The sequence below is a fragment of the Macrobrachium nipponense genome, chromosome 15 (genome assembly GCF_015104395.2).
Source record: "Macrobrachium nipponense isolate FS-2020 chromosome 15, ASM1510439v2, whole genome shotgun sequence".
NCBI classification, from domain to species: Eukaryota; Metazoa; Arthropoda; class Malacostraca; order Decapoda; family Palaemonidae; genus Macrobrachium; species Macrobrachium nipponense.
The window spans coordinates 7,947,826-7,967,890 of NC_087208.1; the positions used below are offsets into that span (position 1 = coordinate 7,947,826).

At 42.0% G+C, this 20,065-nt stretch overlaps 1 protein-coding gene across 1 annotated transcript in view; it reads left to right on the top strand.

The window, feature by feature from the left end:
• Nucleotides 1-20,065, top strand: part of LOC135226989 (dnaJ homolog subfamily C member 25 homolog) — a 181,219-nt gene that overhangs the window by 92,122 nt on the left and 69,032 nt on the right. The window contains exon 3 of the mRNA XM_064266704.1: nucleotides 12,235-12,423. Within this exon, the coding sequence (XP_064122774.1) occupies nucleotides 12,235-12,423 (189 nt within the window). The remainder of the gene's footprint in view (nucleotides 1-12,234; nucleotides 12,424-20,065) is intronic.

The following is a 20,065-nucleotide window of genomic DNA, read 5'->3' on the forward strand; positions in this document are numbered from 1 at the left end:
CACTTCCTCCAACAAGGGGGAGGAAGTGGATGCCAACTTGAGACAAACCCATCATTTTATGATTGTCTCTTGCAAACAGGAACAAGTTCTTGCTTGCTGGTACGAAGAGATACGCTTGCCTCTCTCTTAGTACTTGGCCCAGAGGTCTGACCATTGATCCTGCGGTGCACACCCCGATCAATCGGACAGAGGTTTGGATCCCTCCCTTGCTCTTACGACCAGGGAGGCACTCCAGGGTTGGACGAACACCAGTCTGTTCACCAAAAAGACTCAGATTCCTCCCACCAAGAAGTGAGTCTTCCTATTGTTAAAGGACCGAGGGTTTGTATTACGTATCGGAACAAATGACAATTTGTCGAAAATTGCATTTTTCCTAACTATACAAACCTGAGGTCCTTTACATATAGTCCCACCTCATGCCACCCCTCACTCTGCAACTTTTTGCATGGGCCTAAAGCAAAAGTGATTCTTCACCTCTCGGGCGCGCGCGCGCGCACGATCGGACAAGCAGTTAACTACCGTTCTCCCCTTGTTCGAAGCTTACGACCGTCCCAGCTGCCGCTAGTTACCTTCCTATTGTTAAAGGACCTCAGGTTTTGTATAGTTAGGAAAAATGCAATTTTCGACAAATTGTCATTTTTTAAAATTTGCGGAAAAATACTTATAGGCCTACCAGCCGAAAACTTTTGAATCACGCGCCTTGGGGGATGCTGGGAGTTCACGGATCAAGGCGTTGTTTTGTTTACAATTGTTACGCAGGCGCGCAAGCGCGAATTTCTTTCTTATCGCACTAAAAAGTACAGGCGGTCCCCGGGTTACGACGGGTCCGGCTTACGACGTTCCAAGGTTACGACGCTTTTTCTTAAATATTCATTGAAAAATCCGCCCTTGGTTACGACGCTTGTTCCGAGGTTACGACGCTGACGCTTCCGACGCTCCGAGTTTACGACGCTTTTAAAAAACACATATTATGATAAGATAAGAATCCTTTATAGTTTAGCACAGTTTCTCTCTCTCCTCTCTCTCTCTCTACTCTCATCTCTCTCTCTCTCTCTCTCTCTCTCTCTCTCTATACTACAAAGATGTATGTTTTTTAGTATGATAAATAAATGATTTACTATTTTCAAATATTAATATTAATTTATACAGCAATAATATCAATTCATTAAAGAAAATACCATAGTGAATTAGTAAGATTTTAGCTTATATTTAAAAAATTATCGAAGAATGAAGGAAATCCCAGTCTTCTCTGTAACCTTTCCAGGTACTAAAACTGTCAGATATATATCATGTTCTGTGACAGCCAAAAGGGGGAAAGGGGGAAGAGCTGGGGGAGAGCTGCAGTGTTGCAATCAGTGGTCCTTACATTTTCCCCCCCCCTCTCTCTCTCTCTCTCTCTTCTCTCTCTCTCGTCTCTCGCTCTCTCTCTCTCTCCTCTCTCTCTCTCTCTCTCTCTCATTTACTGAGACTCGAGATTTTTTATGTACTTGTACTATTTGTTTTTAATACTTTCAAATAATAATAATAATAATAATAATAATAATAATATTAACTGTAATTACAAAATTCATATGTGATAGTATTTTAAACAGAAATACAGTACGTACTAATCTATCCATGTCACTTTTAATTAAGGTTAACTCTCTCTCTCTCACTCTCTCTCTTTCTCTCTCTCTCTTTTGCCACACAAGATAATAATGAGTCATAGTGGTAACGCCCTCCCTCTCTTTCGCTGGAAGCGTTATAAACAAAGAGAGATAAACACTCTCTCTCTCTCTCTCTCTCTCTCTCTTTTACCAAGATGAAAGAATTTTTATGGTACTAGTATGTAAAATGTTTATTGATAATTTCAGTTATTTAATAATAATAAAAATAATAATAAAACTTTAATTACAAAATTCATAATGGTCGTATTTTAAAGAGATGAAAATGACCTTTCCATTTCACTTGTAAGGATAATTCCTCTTTCTTAGAGATGAGAGAATTTTTATGGTAGATGCACGTGTTTATTATATTTTCAAATAATAATAATAATAATAATAATAATAATAATAATAATAATAATAATAATAGAAGTAGTAATAATACGATAAATAATTTCAAAAGAAAATTCTTCCCTTTGTCTTTTTCTGTATCAATTTCCCCACCTCAACTTGAGTGACACTCAAGCTTAACAATGCCATACAATGGTCAACGAATTTAATGGTTTTATGTAATCTCTCTCTCTCTCTCTCTCTCTCTCTCCTCTCTGCTCTCTCTCTACTGAGATGAGATCATTTTCATGGACGTGTATGTAATAAGTTTATCATTAATATTTTCCAATAATAATACTATAAGTACAAAATTCATATCTGAGTATTTTAAATACAATAATCATTCCATTTCTCTCTTTTAAACAACTCTCTCTCTCTCCTCTCTCTCTCTCTCTCCTCTCCTCTCTCTCTCTCTCGTCTCTCCTCTCTCTCTCTCTGTCATACATTTGGTGTTTCTATTTCTTCCTTATATCTCTCTCGCTCTCAGCAAAAGAATTGATAGACAGACAAACATAATTGCACAGTCCTCTCTTTCTCTCTTCTCTGGAGAAATATATGTATTTATGGGAGGGGGAAAAAGTTGCCTGCAGACGTTCATTTCAATCTATTGAAACCTAAGGAGTTATTTTTTCTCTCTCTCCTCTCTCTCTCTCCTCTCTCTCTCTCTCTCTCTCTCTTGTATTTTAATGAAAATATACAGTAATTTGTGAATACACAGTGTTGCACATGAAAAAAGTAAATTAGTGATAATTTTAGAGATACGGCCCTAAGAAAAATTGCAAATTAGTAGTGAAATTTTCCCTGTGGACATGTTTTCAAGAACGTCGTTCCGGCTTACGACGATTTTCGGGTTACGACGCGTCTTAAGAACGGAACCCCCGTCGTAACTCGGGGACCGCCTGTATCAGTGACACATCGTCACTTTGACATAATTTTTGCACCATTTTAAATTATCCTTTACATGAAGTATTATATATGAAAATGTGCACAATTTCATGTAAAATACAACAAAAAAAACTCATGTTTGTAGCTTTTATCAGTTTTGAAATATTTTCATATAAATAACGATAAGTGCAAAAATTTCAACCTTTGGTCAACTTTGACTCTACCGAAATGGCCGAGAAACGCAATTGTAAGCTAAAACTCTTATATTATAGTAATATTCAATCATTTGCCTTCATTTTGCAACAAATTGGACGTCTCTAGCACAATATTTTGATTTATGGTGAATTTATGAAAAAACTTTTTCCTTACGTTCGCGCGGAAACTCTTCCGATAAATTTTTTCGTGCGATTGTCCTAATGTTTGCACCATTTTAAATTTGCCGTTACATAAAGTTTTACATATGGAAATGTGCGCAATTTCATGCACAATACAACTAAAAACAACCCATGGTTGTAGCGTTTATCAACTTTGAAATATTTTCATATAAATAACGTTAAGTGCAAAAATTTCAAATTTCGGTCAACTTTGACTCTACCGAAATGGTCAAAAAACGCAATTGTAAGCTAAACCTCTTATATTCTAGTAATATTCAATCATTTACCTTCATTTTGCAATGACTTGGAAGTCTTTAGCACAATATTTAGATTTATGGTGAATTTATGAAAAAAACAAAACATTTTCCTTACGTCCGCGCTGTAACTCTTCCGAAAAAATCAGAATTTTTTTGTGCGATTGTCGAAATGTTTGCACCATTTAAAATTAGCTGTTGCATAAAGTTTTAAATATGAAAATGTTTGCAATTTCATGTAGAATACAACTAAAAATGATTGAAGGTTGTAGCTTTTCTCTTTTTTAGAAATATTTGCATATAAATCACGATAAATAGGAAAAAAACCACGTTCGGTCAAATTTGACTCTACCAAAATAGTTAAAAAACGCAATTGTAAGCTAAAACTCTTACGGCCTAGTAATATTCAGACATTTATCTTCATTTTGAAACAAATTTGAAGTCTCTAGAACAATATTGTGATTTATGGTGAATTTTTGAAAAATATATTTAACTTCCCTCCGCGCGCCGATTCGCGGCCGCAAGTCTCCGAAATGCGTACATCGCATTATCCTAATATTTGCTCCTTTTCATATGAGCAGTTTTATAGAGTTTCATATATCAAAATGTGCGCAAATTCATGAAGAATACAATAAAAAATAATTGAAGGTTGTAGCTTTTTCCATCTCCGAAATATGTGCATACAAAAAAATATATATATAAAAATTTAGACATTCGGTCAACTTTAACTCGTCCGAAATGGTCGAAATCTGCAATTCTAATCTAAAACTCTTACAGTATCGTAATATTCAATCATTTGTCTTCATTTTGAAACAAATTGGAAGTCTCTAGAACGATATTTAGATTTACGGTGAATTTTTGAAAATAACATATTTTTACGTCCCCGCGTTACGAATTCGTACATCATTTTGTGATAAAATTTTTCCGGTGTTGCTTTTATTGTTTTACAATGTATTATATATCAAAATGATTGCAATTTAGTGTACAATACAAAAAAAAAAGTAACTCGTTAGCTTTGACCGTTTTTTGCACAGCGTGATTTGAATACAATTATGTATGAATTTTTTTTTCGCTACCATATATCGCATTATTTACATATGATAATGTGATAATGATATTATTTTTCATTTCTGATGGTTGCATACTAAACTTCAGGCAATGACACAAAAATGAGCCAAAAATGAACTCCTAATCTTCAAAATTAAGCGCGCTGTGATTTTTTGAAAAAATTATTTTTTCCGCTTCCGCGCTCACTCCAAACCAACCCCGGCATACGGGAGAGGTTTTGATTTTTAGGGCTTCAGCGTAAGAGGGTTAATACGTATTTTCAAATAATAATAATGATAATATAACTAATTACAAAAGTCATATGTAATAGTTTTCATACAATCAACTTACCTGTCAGATATATACATAGCTAAGACTCCGTCGTCCCCGACAGAAATTCAAATTTCGCGCCACTCGCTACAGGTAAGTCAGGTGATCTACCGGCCTGCCCTGGGCGGCAGGACTAGGAACCATTCCCGTTTTCTATCTTATTTTCTCTGTCGCCGGTGGTATCAACATTGTTATTACTACCTCCTGACTAGAATTCGTTTTTCAAGGCAATTGATCTTCTTTCATTGGACTTTTTGGTGACGTACCTGGATCGTTGTTTTGGCATTCGCTACTGTGGACTGGATTTGGACTTGCTTTTGATTTTTCTACAGAATGTCTGATTCAAGTGTTAGTGTGAGAGTTTGTGTGAATGTAGGCTGCAAGGTGAGGATACCGAAAGCTTCGGTTGATCCTCACACTGTATGCCGTAAATGTAGAGGTTTTGAATGTTCTTTGACTAACAGTCTAACTTCTTATTTGAAGAAGTTAGAGAGGGATAGAGTGAAAAGGGCTGCATCTAAGGGTGCGGGTAGTACAAGGCCTATTGAGCCTTTTACTGATTCTAACTCTTCTGTAAACCATGCATTTGATTCTCCCTCTTTATCAGGGCCCTCACAGGCTTTGCATTCAGATTCAGCCTCGGAGATCGCTGATCTGAAGGGTACACTTCATAGGATGAAATCCAAAATGGCTGCCCTGAAAGGTAAGGATAGTGAAAGTGACATATTTAGTGAAGTGAGTGCCCCCAGTGTTGTGGAGGGGGCGTCTGACTGTCTCTGCGACGCTCCCAGGCCTAGACCTCTTTCAAGCTCCCAAGCCCAGAGGAGAAGAAAAGTCGAAAGCCTTACGGAGGTTGTGGAGAATCCCCACTGGTCAGGCGTCCCTTCAGCAGGCTCTGTAGCGCAACAGACTGCTCAGGACCGCTTTAGAAAAAGCGTCCTCCGAGAGTGTTTCTCCTCGTCCGGTTCTCCCTCACCTAAACGAGGGTGGAAGGATTCGGACCTTTCCAGGCCCCTGAAAAGGCACTAGAAAGAGCCTTTGTTTGACTCGAGCCCCAAACGCTTTTCTGATGAAGCTCCATCCGCGATCAAGAAGGCGAAGGTGGTTTTGACGTCTCCCTGTTACGACAGTCAGAGTAAAACTCCTTCGAGGTCTCCCTCTCCTGTTGACGAGGACGCTGGAGAGGCTTCCAAGAGGATTCTTTTAGCGGTTCAAGAACAGTTAGCTGCGTTGGTCGGAGTCCTTTCGAAAGATCCTCCTTGTAAGAAGGACGTTAGACTTCCTGTCAAGAAGTCTCGTCTTCTTTCTCCTGCCAGGCGCGAGGCTCCTGCCAGACGTGAGGCGTCTTCCAGGCGTGAGATGCCTTCCGATCACGAGACGTCTGCCAAGCTTGAAGCGCCAGCCAAGCGCGAGATTCCAACCAGGCGAGAGGCGTCATCCAGGAGCGAGACGCCAGACAAGCGCGAGCAGCCTACCAGGCACGAGGAGCCAGTTAGGCGCGAGAATCCAGTCAGGCGCGAGGCACGAGGATTCAGCCAGGCGTGAAGCGCCAGCCAAACGTCAGCAGCCAGTCAGGCGCGAGGCGCCAGCCAGGCACGAGGAGTCAGTCAGGCGCGAAGAGTCAGCCAGGCGCAAGGCGCCAGCCAAGCGCGAGGAGCCAGCCAGGCGCGAGACGTCAGCTTTGTTTCATAGGGGCTCTGTACGTGCTCTTAGCCCCTCTCTGGTTAGGAGTTTGTCTTCCGCAGAGAGAGATGTTTGGAAAGACCCCCAAGATTTGAAGACGAATTCTCCTTCTGATCCTTTTGTTGAAGAGGATTCAGAAGACGAGGCTCGTGGTAGAGAAGGGCTTTTAAATTACAAGGTGTTGACATCTCTTCTTCTTCAGGAATATGGAGATTCCTTAACTCCTGCCGCTCCTCCTTCTCCTCGCTCTCTCTTTTCTTGCTCCAAGACGCCAAAGTCTTCGTCTTTTCTGAAAATGAGACCGACTATATCTATGAAGAGAGCTCTCCAGTCTCTGGATAACTGGATGAAAACGAAGAAGGATCTGGTTAGAACTGTCTTCTGTATGCCCCCTGCTAGACTTACAGGCGAAAGGGGTATTTGGTACCAGACAGGGGAGAATATGGGACTCTCTCTCCCAGCTTCTGCGGAAGCTGACTTTTCCAGTCTGGTAGACGCTTCAAGAAGACATGGCCTGAACTCTGCTCGTGTGCCTTGGGGTCTTTCTGAGCTTGATCATCTCCTCAAGGGACTCTTCCATGTATAGGAAGCATTCAATTTCCTGGATTGGTCCCTTGGGGTGATGGCCAAGAAGGCCCATGACTCAGAGGGCCTCGATCCTGATGTTCTCCTCTGTATCTTGTCGTGTATAGACAAGGCGGTACAGGATGGCTCAGGGGAAGTCTCCTCCTTATTTGGAGCGGGACTCTTGAAGAAGAAGTCCGTTTTTAGCGCCTTTCTGACCAAGGCGGTTTCTCACTCACAAAGAGCAGCTTTGATGTTTGCTCCCAGGTCTGACTTTCTGTTCCCTTCTCAGTTGGTGAGGGACATTTCCCGTTCACTAACGGAGAAGGTGACCCAGGATCTTCTCCTTCAGTCTTCCAGAAAGAAGAGACCGGTAGTAGTGGGAGAGAAGAAAGGGGAGAGTACGTCTCTTCAGGCCTTCGAGGAGGCCCTCCCTCTAGAGCTCCCTCAAAAAGGAAAGCGCCTGAGAGGAGAGGTAGATCATCATTCCGTCCCTTTAAAAGGGGAAAGTGATGTAAGGATCCTCCAAACACCAGTAGGTGCCAGGCTCCTGGGATTTGCGGATGCCTAGGCACTCATCGATACAGACGCTTGGTCGATGTCTGTGATAAAGAAGGGATATTACATCCCCTTCCAGGACAGTCCTCCCCTGACTTCAACTCCGCGGGAATTGTCCGCCAAATACAAGGACCCTGTTCTGAGAGATACTCTTCAACGAATGGTGGATCAGATGTGGGACAAGAGAGCGATAGAACTAGTACTGGATCAAAACTCCCCGGGGTTTTACAATCGCCTTTTCCTGGTTGCAAAAGCCTCGGGGGGCTGGAGACCAGTTCTAGACGTCAGCGCTCTGAACAAATTTGTTCAGAAACAGAAGTTCACCATGGAAACTTCTGCGTCAGTCCTTGCGGCTCTTCGCCAAGGGGATTGGATGGTTTCTCTGGATCTCCAAGATGCCTATTTTCACGTCCCGATTCATCCTTCGTCGAAGAAGTACCTCCGTTTCATGACGGGGGAAAGGATCTACCAGTTCAGGGCCTTGTGTTTTGGCCTGTCCACTGCTCCTCAGGTCTTTACAAGCCTGATGAATAATGTGGCGAGATGGCTTCACCTGAAAGGTGTCAATATCTCTCTGACCTAGACGACTGGCTCATCAGAGCCAGATCCGAGAGACAGTGTTTGGAGGACCTTGCTTTGACCCTAAACCTGATCAAATCATTGGGATTACTCGTAAACCTCGAGAAGTCTCAGCTGATCCCCAGCCAGAACTTGGTCTATCTGGGGATTCAGATGGATTCTCGGGGTTTTCGAGTATTTCCTTCTCAAGAGAGACTCGTGAGAGGCTTAGAGAAAGTCTCTCTCTTCTTAGGGAAAAAACGTACTTCGGCGAGGGAATGGTTGAGCCTTCTAGGGACCCTTTCCTTACTCGAACAGTTCTTTCTTCTAGGAAGACTTCATCTTCGTCCTCTTCAGTTCTTCCTCAAAAGATCGTGGAACTGGAAGACAGGACTTCTCTCGGACAGTTTTCCCATTCCAGTGGAGATGAGACAACACTTGGAATGGTGGTTGCCCCCACTAAAGGAGAACAAGGGTATTTCCCTGGAGGTTCAGAACCCAAGCCTTGTATTGTTTTCCGACGCGTCAGAAAAAGGTTGGGGAGCAACCTTAGGAAAGAGAGAAGTGTCAGGCACCTGGAATGCAGTTCAGGTGTCCTGGCACATAAATTGCAAAGAACTTTTAGCCGTACACCTGGCTCTAAAGAACTTCGAACCTATAGTGACAAACAGTGTAGTCCAAGTAAACGCGGACAACACCACCGCCCTTGCCTACATTCGGAAGCAAGGAGGGACACACTCGTTTTTCCTGTACGAGCTCGCAAGAGATCTTCTACTTTGGACCTCCCAAAGGAACATCTCCCTCCTGACGAGGTTTGTTCAGGGAGTAAGGAACGTGAGGGCAGACAGGCTGAGCAGGATTAGCCAGGTCCTTCACACAGAATGGACCCTCCACTCAGAAGTTTGTCAGAGTCTTTGGTCTCTATGGGGGACTCCTCATGTGGACCTGTTTGTCACATTCCTCTCAAAAAGACTGGAAGTCTTTTGCTCAGTGGTAGAAGACCCCAGAGCTCTAACAGTCGACGCCTTCCTTCTAGACTGGTCTCATGTAGACGTCTACGCATTTCCCCCATTCAAGATTCTGGGACAAGTGCTAAAGAAGTTTGTGGCTTCGAAGGGGACGAAAATGACCCTGATAGCCCCCTTTTGGCCTGCACAAGAGTGGTTCACAGAGGTAGTGGAGTGGACAGTAGACTTCCCCAGATCCCTCCCAAGAAGGATGGATCTTCTCAGACAACCGCACTTCGAGAGGTTTCATTGAAACCTCCCCGCTCTCGCTCTGACTGCCTTTTGACTATCGAAAGACTTGTCAGAGCGAGAGGTTTTTCTCGCAAGGCTGCAAGCGCGATCGCTAGAGCCCGCAGAACTTCCACTATGCGAGTTTATCAATCCAAGTGGGAGGTTTTTAGAAGATGGTGTAAGTCGAAGAAGTTGTCCTCCTCCAGTACCTCTGTGACCGAAATCGCCGATTTTCTGTTATTCCTGAGAGAGGAATCACATCTTTCTGTATCCACTATAAAGGGTTACAGGAGTATGCTTTCGGCCGTCTTTAGAAATAGAGGCCTAGAGCTTGCAGATAATAAAGATCTACACGATCTTATAAGATCCTTTGAGACCACGAAGTCTAAGAATACATCTCCTCCTAGCTGGAACCTCGATGTTGTCCTGAAGTTCTTGTCTTCTGGAAGGTACGAACCTCCTCATATGGCCTCGTTTCGAGATTTAACGAGAAAGTGTTTGTTTCTCTTGTCACTGGTGACAGCTAAAAGAGTTAGTGAGCTGCACGCCCTTGATGATAAAGTAGGATTCAAACGAGACTCAGCCATCTGTTCGTTCAAAGCATTGTTTCTGGCAAGGAACGAAAATCCTTCGAATCCCTGGCCTAAAAACTTCGAAGTTAAAGGCTTATCGGGTCTCGTCGGTAGAGAAGCTGAAAGGTCTCTTTGCCTGGTAAGAGCTCTAAAATTCTACCTGCAGAGGAAGAAACAGTTGGGAGGTTGTAGACAAGGTCTTTGGTGCTCTGTTAAGGATCCTACAAGACCTATGTCCAAAAATGCTTTAGCCTTTTTTGTAAGGAATGTCATTACAGATGCTCACAAAGTATGCACTGACGACTCTTTTAGACTCTTGCGAGTAAGAGCACATGAGGTGAGAGCAGTAGCGACATCTCTCTCTCTTCACAGAAATATGTCGCTAAAAAATATCTTGGAAGCGACATATTGGAGGTGTAACTCAGTGGTTGCATCTCACTACTTGAAAGACGTTCGTGTGACCTACGAGAAATGTTTTTCTCTGGGTCCTTTCGTGTCTGCTGATACGATCCTGGGTATAGGAGCTAACACCAATCCTTGAATGGTACGTAACGTCTATTAGATATGTTCTAGACTTTCTGCTGACTAAGTGCAGACGTCGCAGTGGCGGCCAGTCACTATTGTTCAGTAAGGAACTCTTGTGATATCTTATTAGATGAGTATCATTATTATTTTTTTTATTTTTTTAAATTATGTGTGTGTGTGTAAGTTGGTTTTTGAGTTATGGTTGTTGTGAAGAGTTTGGGGATAACTCGGAACAATTTTTAATACTAACATGGTGGTTAGGATCAGGTGGTTGGGATTGGTTGTGTGCTCCTTCATAAGGTGTATTGTCATATAAGTGGATCAGCACCCATTGACAAAGTCCTTTCAGGCTCTGCCGAGTAAGCGGATAAGACCCCATCGGCAGACCCACAAGAACTCTTGGCCATAGATCATATATCTCGCTAAAGTTTCTTGAGGTGATGCAGACTCCTGGGCAACAGCCACAAAGTCTACCACCTATCAGGTAGGAACCAAGGTTTATTTGTACCTACAACATATGTTGTTTACCTGTCTATTCCATAAGTAGCTGTCTCTTACCCTCCACCAAAGGGTGCCAATCAGCTATGTATATATCTGACAGGTAAGTTGATTGTATGAAAATGATATTGTTATGATACAATAAAGTTTCATACATACTTACCTGGCAGATATATACTCTTAATGGCCCACCCAGCCTCCCCGCAGGAGACAGGTGGAAGAGAGAAAATATGATAGAAAACGGGAATGGTTCCTAGTTCTGCCGGCCAGGGCAGGCCGGTAGATCACCTGACCTACCTGTAGCGAGTGGCGCGAAATTTGAATTTCTGTCGGGGACGACGGAGTCTTAGCTATGTATATATCTGCCAGGTAAGTATGTATGAAACTTTATTGTATCATAACAATATCATATTTCAAGAAAATACAATGAGCTTAACATTTCACTACTTTAAATAAGAACAGTCTCTCTCTCTCTCTCTCTCTCTCTCTCTCTCTCTCTCTCTCTCTCTCTCTCTCTCTCTTTTTTTGGCTGGAAGTGTTAAAAGTATATATGTATATATACATTTAAGGTTACTAGTGTTTAAGATGTCTTTGAAATAGTAATAATATACTCTCAAAGATTAATATGGTTATAAGGTAATTTAAGGTAAATTTGATGTAGGATGTTATTTAAGGTATACATTTGGTAGCTGAACTTTCAAGAGAGGCAGTTATAAGCATTTTTAGAGGTGGTTCAAAGTATTTGCAGATTCTAACTAGTTGCGGGGGGATCTGGTACACAGCCCCTGTGAATGGTCTACTGTATATCTCTTATCACATTTGGACATGGTTTTGGAACCCATGGGCTAGTAGACATTAGGTCAGCCTATAATAGAACTTTCTAAGGCATCAGACTTTTTAAAGTAAAGGATGATGGCCCTCTTCAATGAATCACTCCCATAATAATTAGTGACCACTTTTAAAAGTTGACTAATATCACTTTGGTAGGTTTGGTACATGAGAAATTGGAATTTTGAGGATTTGAAGTTTTCTGTCTGTATTTATTATTTTTAGTGTAAAAAGTTATTCCCAGTTGCCTTCAAATAATTAAAAATTGTTTTGGTTCGTTCAACTAGGTATGACATCCTTCGAGATGACGAGGCTCGTGAAGACTACGATTATATGTTGGACCATCCAGAAGAATTTTATCGTAATGTTTACAGAGCTTGGAGGAGGAGGATGGCTCCACATGTGGATGTCAGAATAGTTCTGGCCGTCACAATTTCGCTCATATCATTAGTGCAGTATTATAATGGATGGGTGAAGTAAGTAGGGTAACAAGTGCCATACTGATGGCCATGTGAATTATGTATATACTTAGTACTATGACTTCCTGCAAAGAGCTTGCAATGATTCCTGGTTGATTGCTTGTTAAGAAAGTAACTACATATTCATGTATTTTTTAATGCCTAGACTAATTTAGAACAAGGAACCACAAGCAAATGATAGTCATTAACATCTGATGTAAATTATGATGTATGTAGAATTATATATAATGCAAACATTATATATATATATATATATATATATATATATATATATATATATATATATATATATCTATATATATTTATATATATATTATATATATATATATATGTATATGCATACATATACATGTGTGTGTGTGTAATACATAGCTTTTCAAAATAGTACACTTACTATGTCATCATTGTCATTTACTTGCATACCTGAGATTTTTATATATACAACTTACCAAGTAGTTACATACCTACAGTTTCTATCCGTTGGCAGCTTGAATTTTTTATATTTCTCAGTAGCGCTATAGTGTTTTGGCTAGGTGATACCCCCCGCCCACTACTGGGGAAGAGAGGAACCAACTCGGCACTGAAAATCAGCTGTTTCTGCAGGATGTTACTGTCAACTGTTCAGCAGCAGCAGAATTTTTTTGGATTTGTGTACTTCTAGTTTGATTACTTTGGAAATTTTGGTGAAGTACTCTTATATTTTGGTAGGCATTTCAGCAGTATTTAGCTCTAGACAGGAATTGTTTTGTCGAAATAGTCAATTTTGCCCTTGGATTAGACTGTCTTAGTTTTGAGTTCATTAGTATCTCAACATGTCCTATACTTTGCTGCAATACAAGACTTATTAAAGTGTGTTATGATCTGCATTCAGTTTGCACTGATTGAAGGGGTCAAACTTGCTCTCCTAAGTTGACTTTTGGGGAATGTGTTCATTGGGATCCTAAATCTTGGAAAACTTTAACCAGTCATTTAAATAAGTTAGAGAGGGATAAGGAGTGGAAAGCAGCTTCTAGGGCTAGGAGTAAGAAGCGTTTAGCTAGTCAGGATATTCCTGTTGAAAATGTAAATGTATTTAATTCTCCTTCAGATCAACCTTCCCCCTTATCTATTCAACCTAATCCCAACCCTGGCTCTCTTGCACCCAAACCCAATGCCGTTGCCAGCCTCAAAGCACGAGCAGACCAAAACTTTTCAATTATGTTACAGACAATGGAGAAGTTAGGAGCGTCTGCCAAGACCTTAATAGATGGTAAGTGGTGAAGTGAGTGCCAGTGCTAGTGTTGTGGAGGAGGTGGCTGTTCATCCCACTGATTCTCCTAGGCAAAGGTTCCTGTCAAACTCCCCAGCACCTGGGAGGAGGCATACTGGTAGCCCAAGGGAGGTCAGTTGGGTCTGCTCACAAGCAGTTACCTCCGCAGGCAGTCCTGTTGATAAATCTCAGGTCATGACATAATGCCATTGGAAAGGTGTCTCTAAGGAAGTGTCTTGTCTTTCCTCGAGTATGTTGAACTCCGAGGAATTGTCCCCCACGTGTCAGTAGCACTTTATAGATGAGTCTCATCCATTGAAAAGGAGGACTCATAATGTGTCGCCTTCTCCTGTCCCCCCTAAGAAGGCCAGTATGTTACAAGAGGACCAACATCCTTCTGGCAGCTACTGGAACAGTCCAGAATGCTTTTCACACAATGGCAATGTCTTTTAGATGGACAGGGTAGTGAGAGGATACTCTCCTCTAAGATTTGTTCCTTGTCAGAGTCATCCTCTGGGCACCAGTCTGATGAGGCCAAATGCAGGTAAATTTGCGAGTGTCCATTGGCGCCAGATCTTTATCCTCCTGTGCTCCCTTCTCCAGATGGTTCCTCTGTATGGGATGTCTAGCTTTGAGAAGTGTGTGGCACCCGAGTGTCTGTTGGTGCCTGTGCATCCCTCTTGAGCAGAAGGGGACTGTCCTACCTTCTGTGGTTTCAGTAATGCAAGAGCGGCCATTGGCGTAGGAGCACCCATCTGCGCAGGGGTGCCCGTCAATGCAGGAGTGCTCATTGGCATCTGATTTTTCTTTAGTGTTAGAGTGCCCTCTGTCGCAGGAGCGTCCACTGGCGCAAGAGTTACCTCTTCTTCAAGAGCACCCATTGGCATCAGGTCTGAAGAGCGACAGAGTTCCCATGAGCGATCGAGTGCCATTGGCATCAGCGCCACTGGATCAGATTGTGATTGTTCAGCAACCAACGTCTATAGCTATTGGAACCGATTTACTTACAGTGTTGCAAGGTATGGCTGTCATGAATCCGTCTATTATGTTTCTTTGGTGGAAGAAGAGGAAAACAGAGATGAGATTCTTCCATCAGCCTACAAGTCGTTTCTTTGCTATTTTCTAGCGAACTTTTCTGGCTCCTTGCCAACAGCCCCAGCTTTGCCAGTCTTCATGTTTGAGAGATAATCAAGTAGGTTCTTCAAAGTTCCCCAAGCTAGTTCTCTTTTTTCATCTCATAAGGCATTGAAGTTAACCTTTGTCTTTCAGAGAAGAGGGAATAGGGAAAGGTTAACTTTAATTTCCCACTGTCATGTCTTTCGACTAGAAGACATCTTTGTTACGAGACCGGAGAGGCTTTCTCTTTGTTTGTGTCTGCCTCTGCATAGGGAGACTTTTCTGGACTCATAGACTCCACAAGAAGGTTGGCCTTCATTTCGCCCAAAATAATGTTTTCTGTGTCGTTATTGGACCTCCTCAATGTTGATGTTGACTTAGGACTAGCCACTGTTTCGCCTGTCGTGACGACTCATGCTTCTTCCATTGTCTTTCTGGACAGGGAATTAGTTGATGGATTGTCTGCTGTCATCTGGTGACTCGTTCACCATCTACTTTTTGTCTCACCTGTTTTCTCTCAGACACTCACACGAGATCAGGTGACATTTAGAAGCTCTGAGTTTCTTGTTGACGAAATCAGTTGCGTTGATACACCCTCTAATGATTGTTTAGCATGAGGCCAGTTTTGACTGTCAGGTACTCATCCTCTGGGACTGAGTCGTCTTTTGCTCCGCGCACCTTTCTCTTGGCACCAGAAAGTTCGAGTCAGGAGTTGCTCATGAGCTGATATCGCTGCTGGCAACGTTGTGTTGTGTTGATACACCCCCAATGTTCGCTTAGCTTTGAATCGCCTGGGCAGTCCAGGCACTCATCCTTCGGGAAAGAGTTGCTAATACCTGCTCTTCTCTCTTGGCGTCAGATATTCGTGAGAGAGCAGGTGTCGTTGGTGGTTGTAGTGCTTGATGAAGACATCAGGGTGCAGCCTTGCTGTCCTCAATGTCATCTGACTTGTCACCTGGTTGGTCACCTGTCTTTTGTACAGACAGACTGACTATGCACTTACTCCTTATCCCTTACTACCGCAGTTCGGTGGCATTATGGTAGGAGACTTTGAGTTCTTAGTATCTTAGACTTTGGGTTGAGTTTTTAACAAAGCATATGATATATATTTCTTTGTTGTTGTATGTCCTGTTATTAATTATTCTTTTTCTTCCTTTTCCATTAATTAGATTAGGTTGGTTCCTCCTATTCTGCCTGAAAGGGAAATTTTATTCAGATTCCTTCCTTTCAATGTGGTTGATTGGGCTAGATAAATTATATTAAGGTAATGCTTATTAATATGGAATTTTTATAATAAAATTAATATTAATAGTACTTGCCTGTATATTTTATCTAGTCCCACCCATCCTACCCTGTGATCTGCCTATCACAACTGATTTTCAAGGGTAGGTTTTGTAATTGTCAACGGCAGTGTTGCCAATTGGCGGACAGAATAGGAGGTAACAGGGTTGCCAATGTGGTAAATTTTGGTGCAGTTTTTGGGGATTTAGGGCTAGATAACTATCCATGGATCCCACCTCCAACACAACAATGTGGGATTCAGCTACGTAACTACTTGTTAAGTTGCATACATAAAATTTATATTTTCATACATTCAACTTACCTGTCAGATATATACATAGCTATCGACTCCGTCGTCCCCGACAGAAATTCGAATTTCGCGGCACACGCTACAGGTAGGTCAGGTGATCTACCGGCCTGCCGCTGGGTGGCAGGACTAGGAACCATCCCCGTTTTCTAATCAGATTCTCTCTGTCGCTGGGAAGGTAAACATATGTTTGCTTTCCCTCCTGATTTGATTTTCGTGTTTCATCGCCATCGATCTTCTGGGCCGACTTTTACAGGGAAGTACTGGATCGGTGGTTTGGCATACGTTTTTAATAACTTTTTAATAACTTTTAATGAATTAACTTCGAAGTTTTCGAAGAATAGAGTATGTGTAACTACTGAAGTTTTCGGTAGACAATTACATAGTTTGCAAGAAAGGGAAATATAAATATTTATTCATTGATAAAGTGTAATAAATGTTAGAATTTGATTGAGGAAAATAAGGTAACTTCCTATTTGAGGAAGTCAGAAAACATAGAACTAGATATGCTTTCTTTAGAAGCTTTAATAGCCCTCGTTCTGACAAGCAGTTAGAATATTAACAGTACTAGTAGTGTTGTTTCCTCATCACCTTCTTACTTCACAGAAACTACAAATTCATTTGCAATTTGAAGATAAAGGAATGTAGCTCAAGATACGAGCTATTATAAGGTAAGAAGTGATTATAGTGTTCCCCATTGCAATAGAGGGTGCGTCTGATCGGCTCTGTCTCGCTCCCAGGCCTAGACCTCTTCCAAGCTCCCTGGCCCGGAGGAGAAGGAATGTCGAAAGCCGTACGGAGGTTATGGAGAACCCCCACCGTTCAGGTGTCCCCTCGGCAGGTTCTGTAGAACGTCCCAGACTGCCAGGGATAGCCATTGGAAAGGCATCCTAATTCAATGTGTTCCCCTTTTTATTATCGTCTTGACGAATAAGGAGTAGAAACATTCAACGGCGTAGATTAAATGAAGATGCAAGATAATCTCGTCTGGCTATCGGAACCTCAGAAGAGACGGAGAAAGGAGAAGTATATGAAAATATATCTATTCTGAGAAGAACGAATTAGATATTAAAGAATATTTGTTGATCGAATGAATTATATGGGTCTCGTTTAGTGAGTACACATATATATAACTTTTAAGCTTCTAGCTCCTTGGGCATGAAGCTCCGGTAACGAGGCTCAATGCGCCTAAAGCGTCTGAAACAAGGCGCAAAGCGCCTGAAACGAGACGCAAAGCACCTGAAGGGCCTGAATATGGGCGCAAAGCGCCTGAAAGACGATGAACCAGGATCTTTATCGGAAATGGAAGTCCTTCTCATTCAGAAGAAAGGGAGGGCTATGTCGAAAATGAAAGTATTGTCGAATTCTAAGCAAGAACAAATGTACAAGAGATCGGAACCTTCCGCACACAGAACCTTCCGCACAAGCGGAATCTTCCAGAAGGCGGAAGATTCCAGATTCGAATAACCTTCCAGACGTACAGAACTTTCCAGGCGAGGATCGCCTTTCAGATGCTCGGAACTTTCCAACAAGAAAACTTTCCAAGGGCGATACGTCTCTAGGATCCAGGAGTTATTCTGATCACGATACTCCTCCTAGGCGCCAGGAGGTATCGTGATCTTAAAACGTGATTTACTCTTGCCATGGGGTGCCAGGAGTGTTCCGATCCACGATACTCCTGCCAAGCACCAGGAGTATTCCGACGAGCACGATACTCCTCCCAGGCGCCAGGAGTATTCGGAACGTGATACTCCTACCAGGCGCCAGGAGTATTCCGATCACGATACTCCTCCTAGGAAAGCGATACTTCTGCTAGGCGCCAGGAGTATTCCGTTCGCGATACTCCTCCCAGGCGCCAGGAGTATTCTAGGCAAGATACTCCTGCTTAGCGCCAGACACTTTCTCCTACAAGAAGAGCCTGACAACCGCCGAGAGTCCTCCAGGCGAAAGGTGAAAGACATTCGAGGCTTCTCCTGATAGGGACGGGAGGTGTCGCGCAGGCGGCCGTTGCCCTTGTCAGGATCGTCTTAATGCAATAAAGGCAAGAGCAAGTTCGGCTTTTTCCAGGCAGGGACTCAAGATGTAGCACAGGCTGCCGTAGCCCTTGTCAGGTTAGAGTCGGTACTGCTAAAAGCCCTTCACCTTTCGAAAGGAAGCGCTCTCCTCCGGTTGCTCAATCTTGTCCCAAATTGAGGAATGGAAGATAGAGCAGAATTGTGAGAATTAGTTCAGTATTAGTAAGAGGATATTAAAATCATCCTCCTTCTAAAAAATATTGCAACCAACCATTTACAGAAAGAGGGGCAATCGTTTGGAAGTTGAACAAGATTCGTACGAGCTCTCATTCATTGATTAGAGGCTCTTCCAGATAAGAAAGGCGTAAAATACGGACTTATCTCCAAGATAATAAAAGCTGGAGAGATTCTCTTCGATCCTCGGTTGTCATTTGCAATCTCTTTCGACTAATACTCATTCGGGATTATTGACGAAAGGAACGAAGAGAGTAAGATTTCCATTCTTTCTCTGCATGTCGGAAAGGAAAGAGTGTCGTAGAAGGCTTGCTGTATATGACTACTGAATGACAAGTCATATACGCATACCATAGTTGCCTTTCTGGTTCGCTACGGAATTATCTATATCCTTACAGGATTTTCCTAGTAAAGACTTCGCTTAAAAGGTTTGTTACGACAATACCTATTCAGCTTCGGTATTTAACAAAGGTTGTTTGGCTAAAATTTATATTATTGAGAGCTTTCTTAGACTCGAGAATAATTTTATTATATCCATTCATTGAAGGGAGTAACTGGCAACTCAGAATGAATGCAGCCAGGCAGTGAACGAGACGGCTGTAATTGTGAGCCAATCTAGTACCATCCGGTTCTCGGTCGTGAACGGTTGTTTACATCTTTCTCTCCTAAGGGATCGAATGCTTCACCGTATATTCCCCATACAATCAGGGATTTAACCACGAATTGAGGGGATTTTTTTAGGCAAACATGAATAACATCGTATTCGTTTTGCTAAGGATATCTCTCTGCCTCGGCGAGGAAAGAATGTAGTAGGAAATTCACCTTAAGATAACGATACGGTTAAGCCTTATGCACACACCGTGGTTAATTACAGCGTTCCTACTATCCTTACAAGAGTTTCCTAGATGAATGCTGTTTACCACAATGTGATAGGATTATAAAGGATTTTAATTCGGCAGAGCACGATTTAACATTTATTGGAAAGAGTTGTCAGACCCTGCGGAAAGTATTCACAGATCTCTTCGCAAGGCAGAAGATGAACGAGCTTCTTATAGATTGCTTCCTTTTCCTCGAAACAAGAGAGGTAGCAAGATACGCCATCTTTAAATTAAATAGGGGAATAAACTTTAGTCTTTTTTCCCCTAGTTGTATATATTCTTAACACATATTAAAATAAATGGGCGTCTAAGGAAGAAGATGAATGCATCATTTTGGCAATAAAAAGGTGGGATTCACAGAGGTCACGTTCTTCTTTCAGCATGTGTCGGAAGGTTTTTCTAAGAGAGTAGAGATTTTATCGGATTCTATTATAAATATTGGACCTGAAAAACCTATTCACTCTGAGTCTGTCTGCGTGCAGACTGACCAGAAGTAAATATGAATGAGAGGATTTTTCAAGGGAAGCTTGATAATTCCTTTAAATATGTTAAAGACATA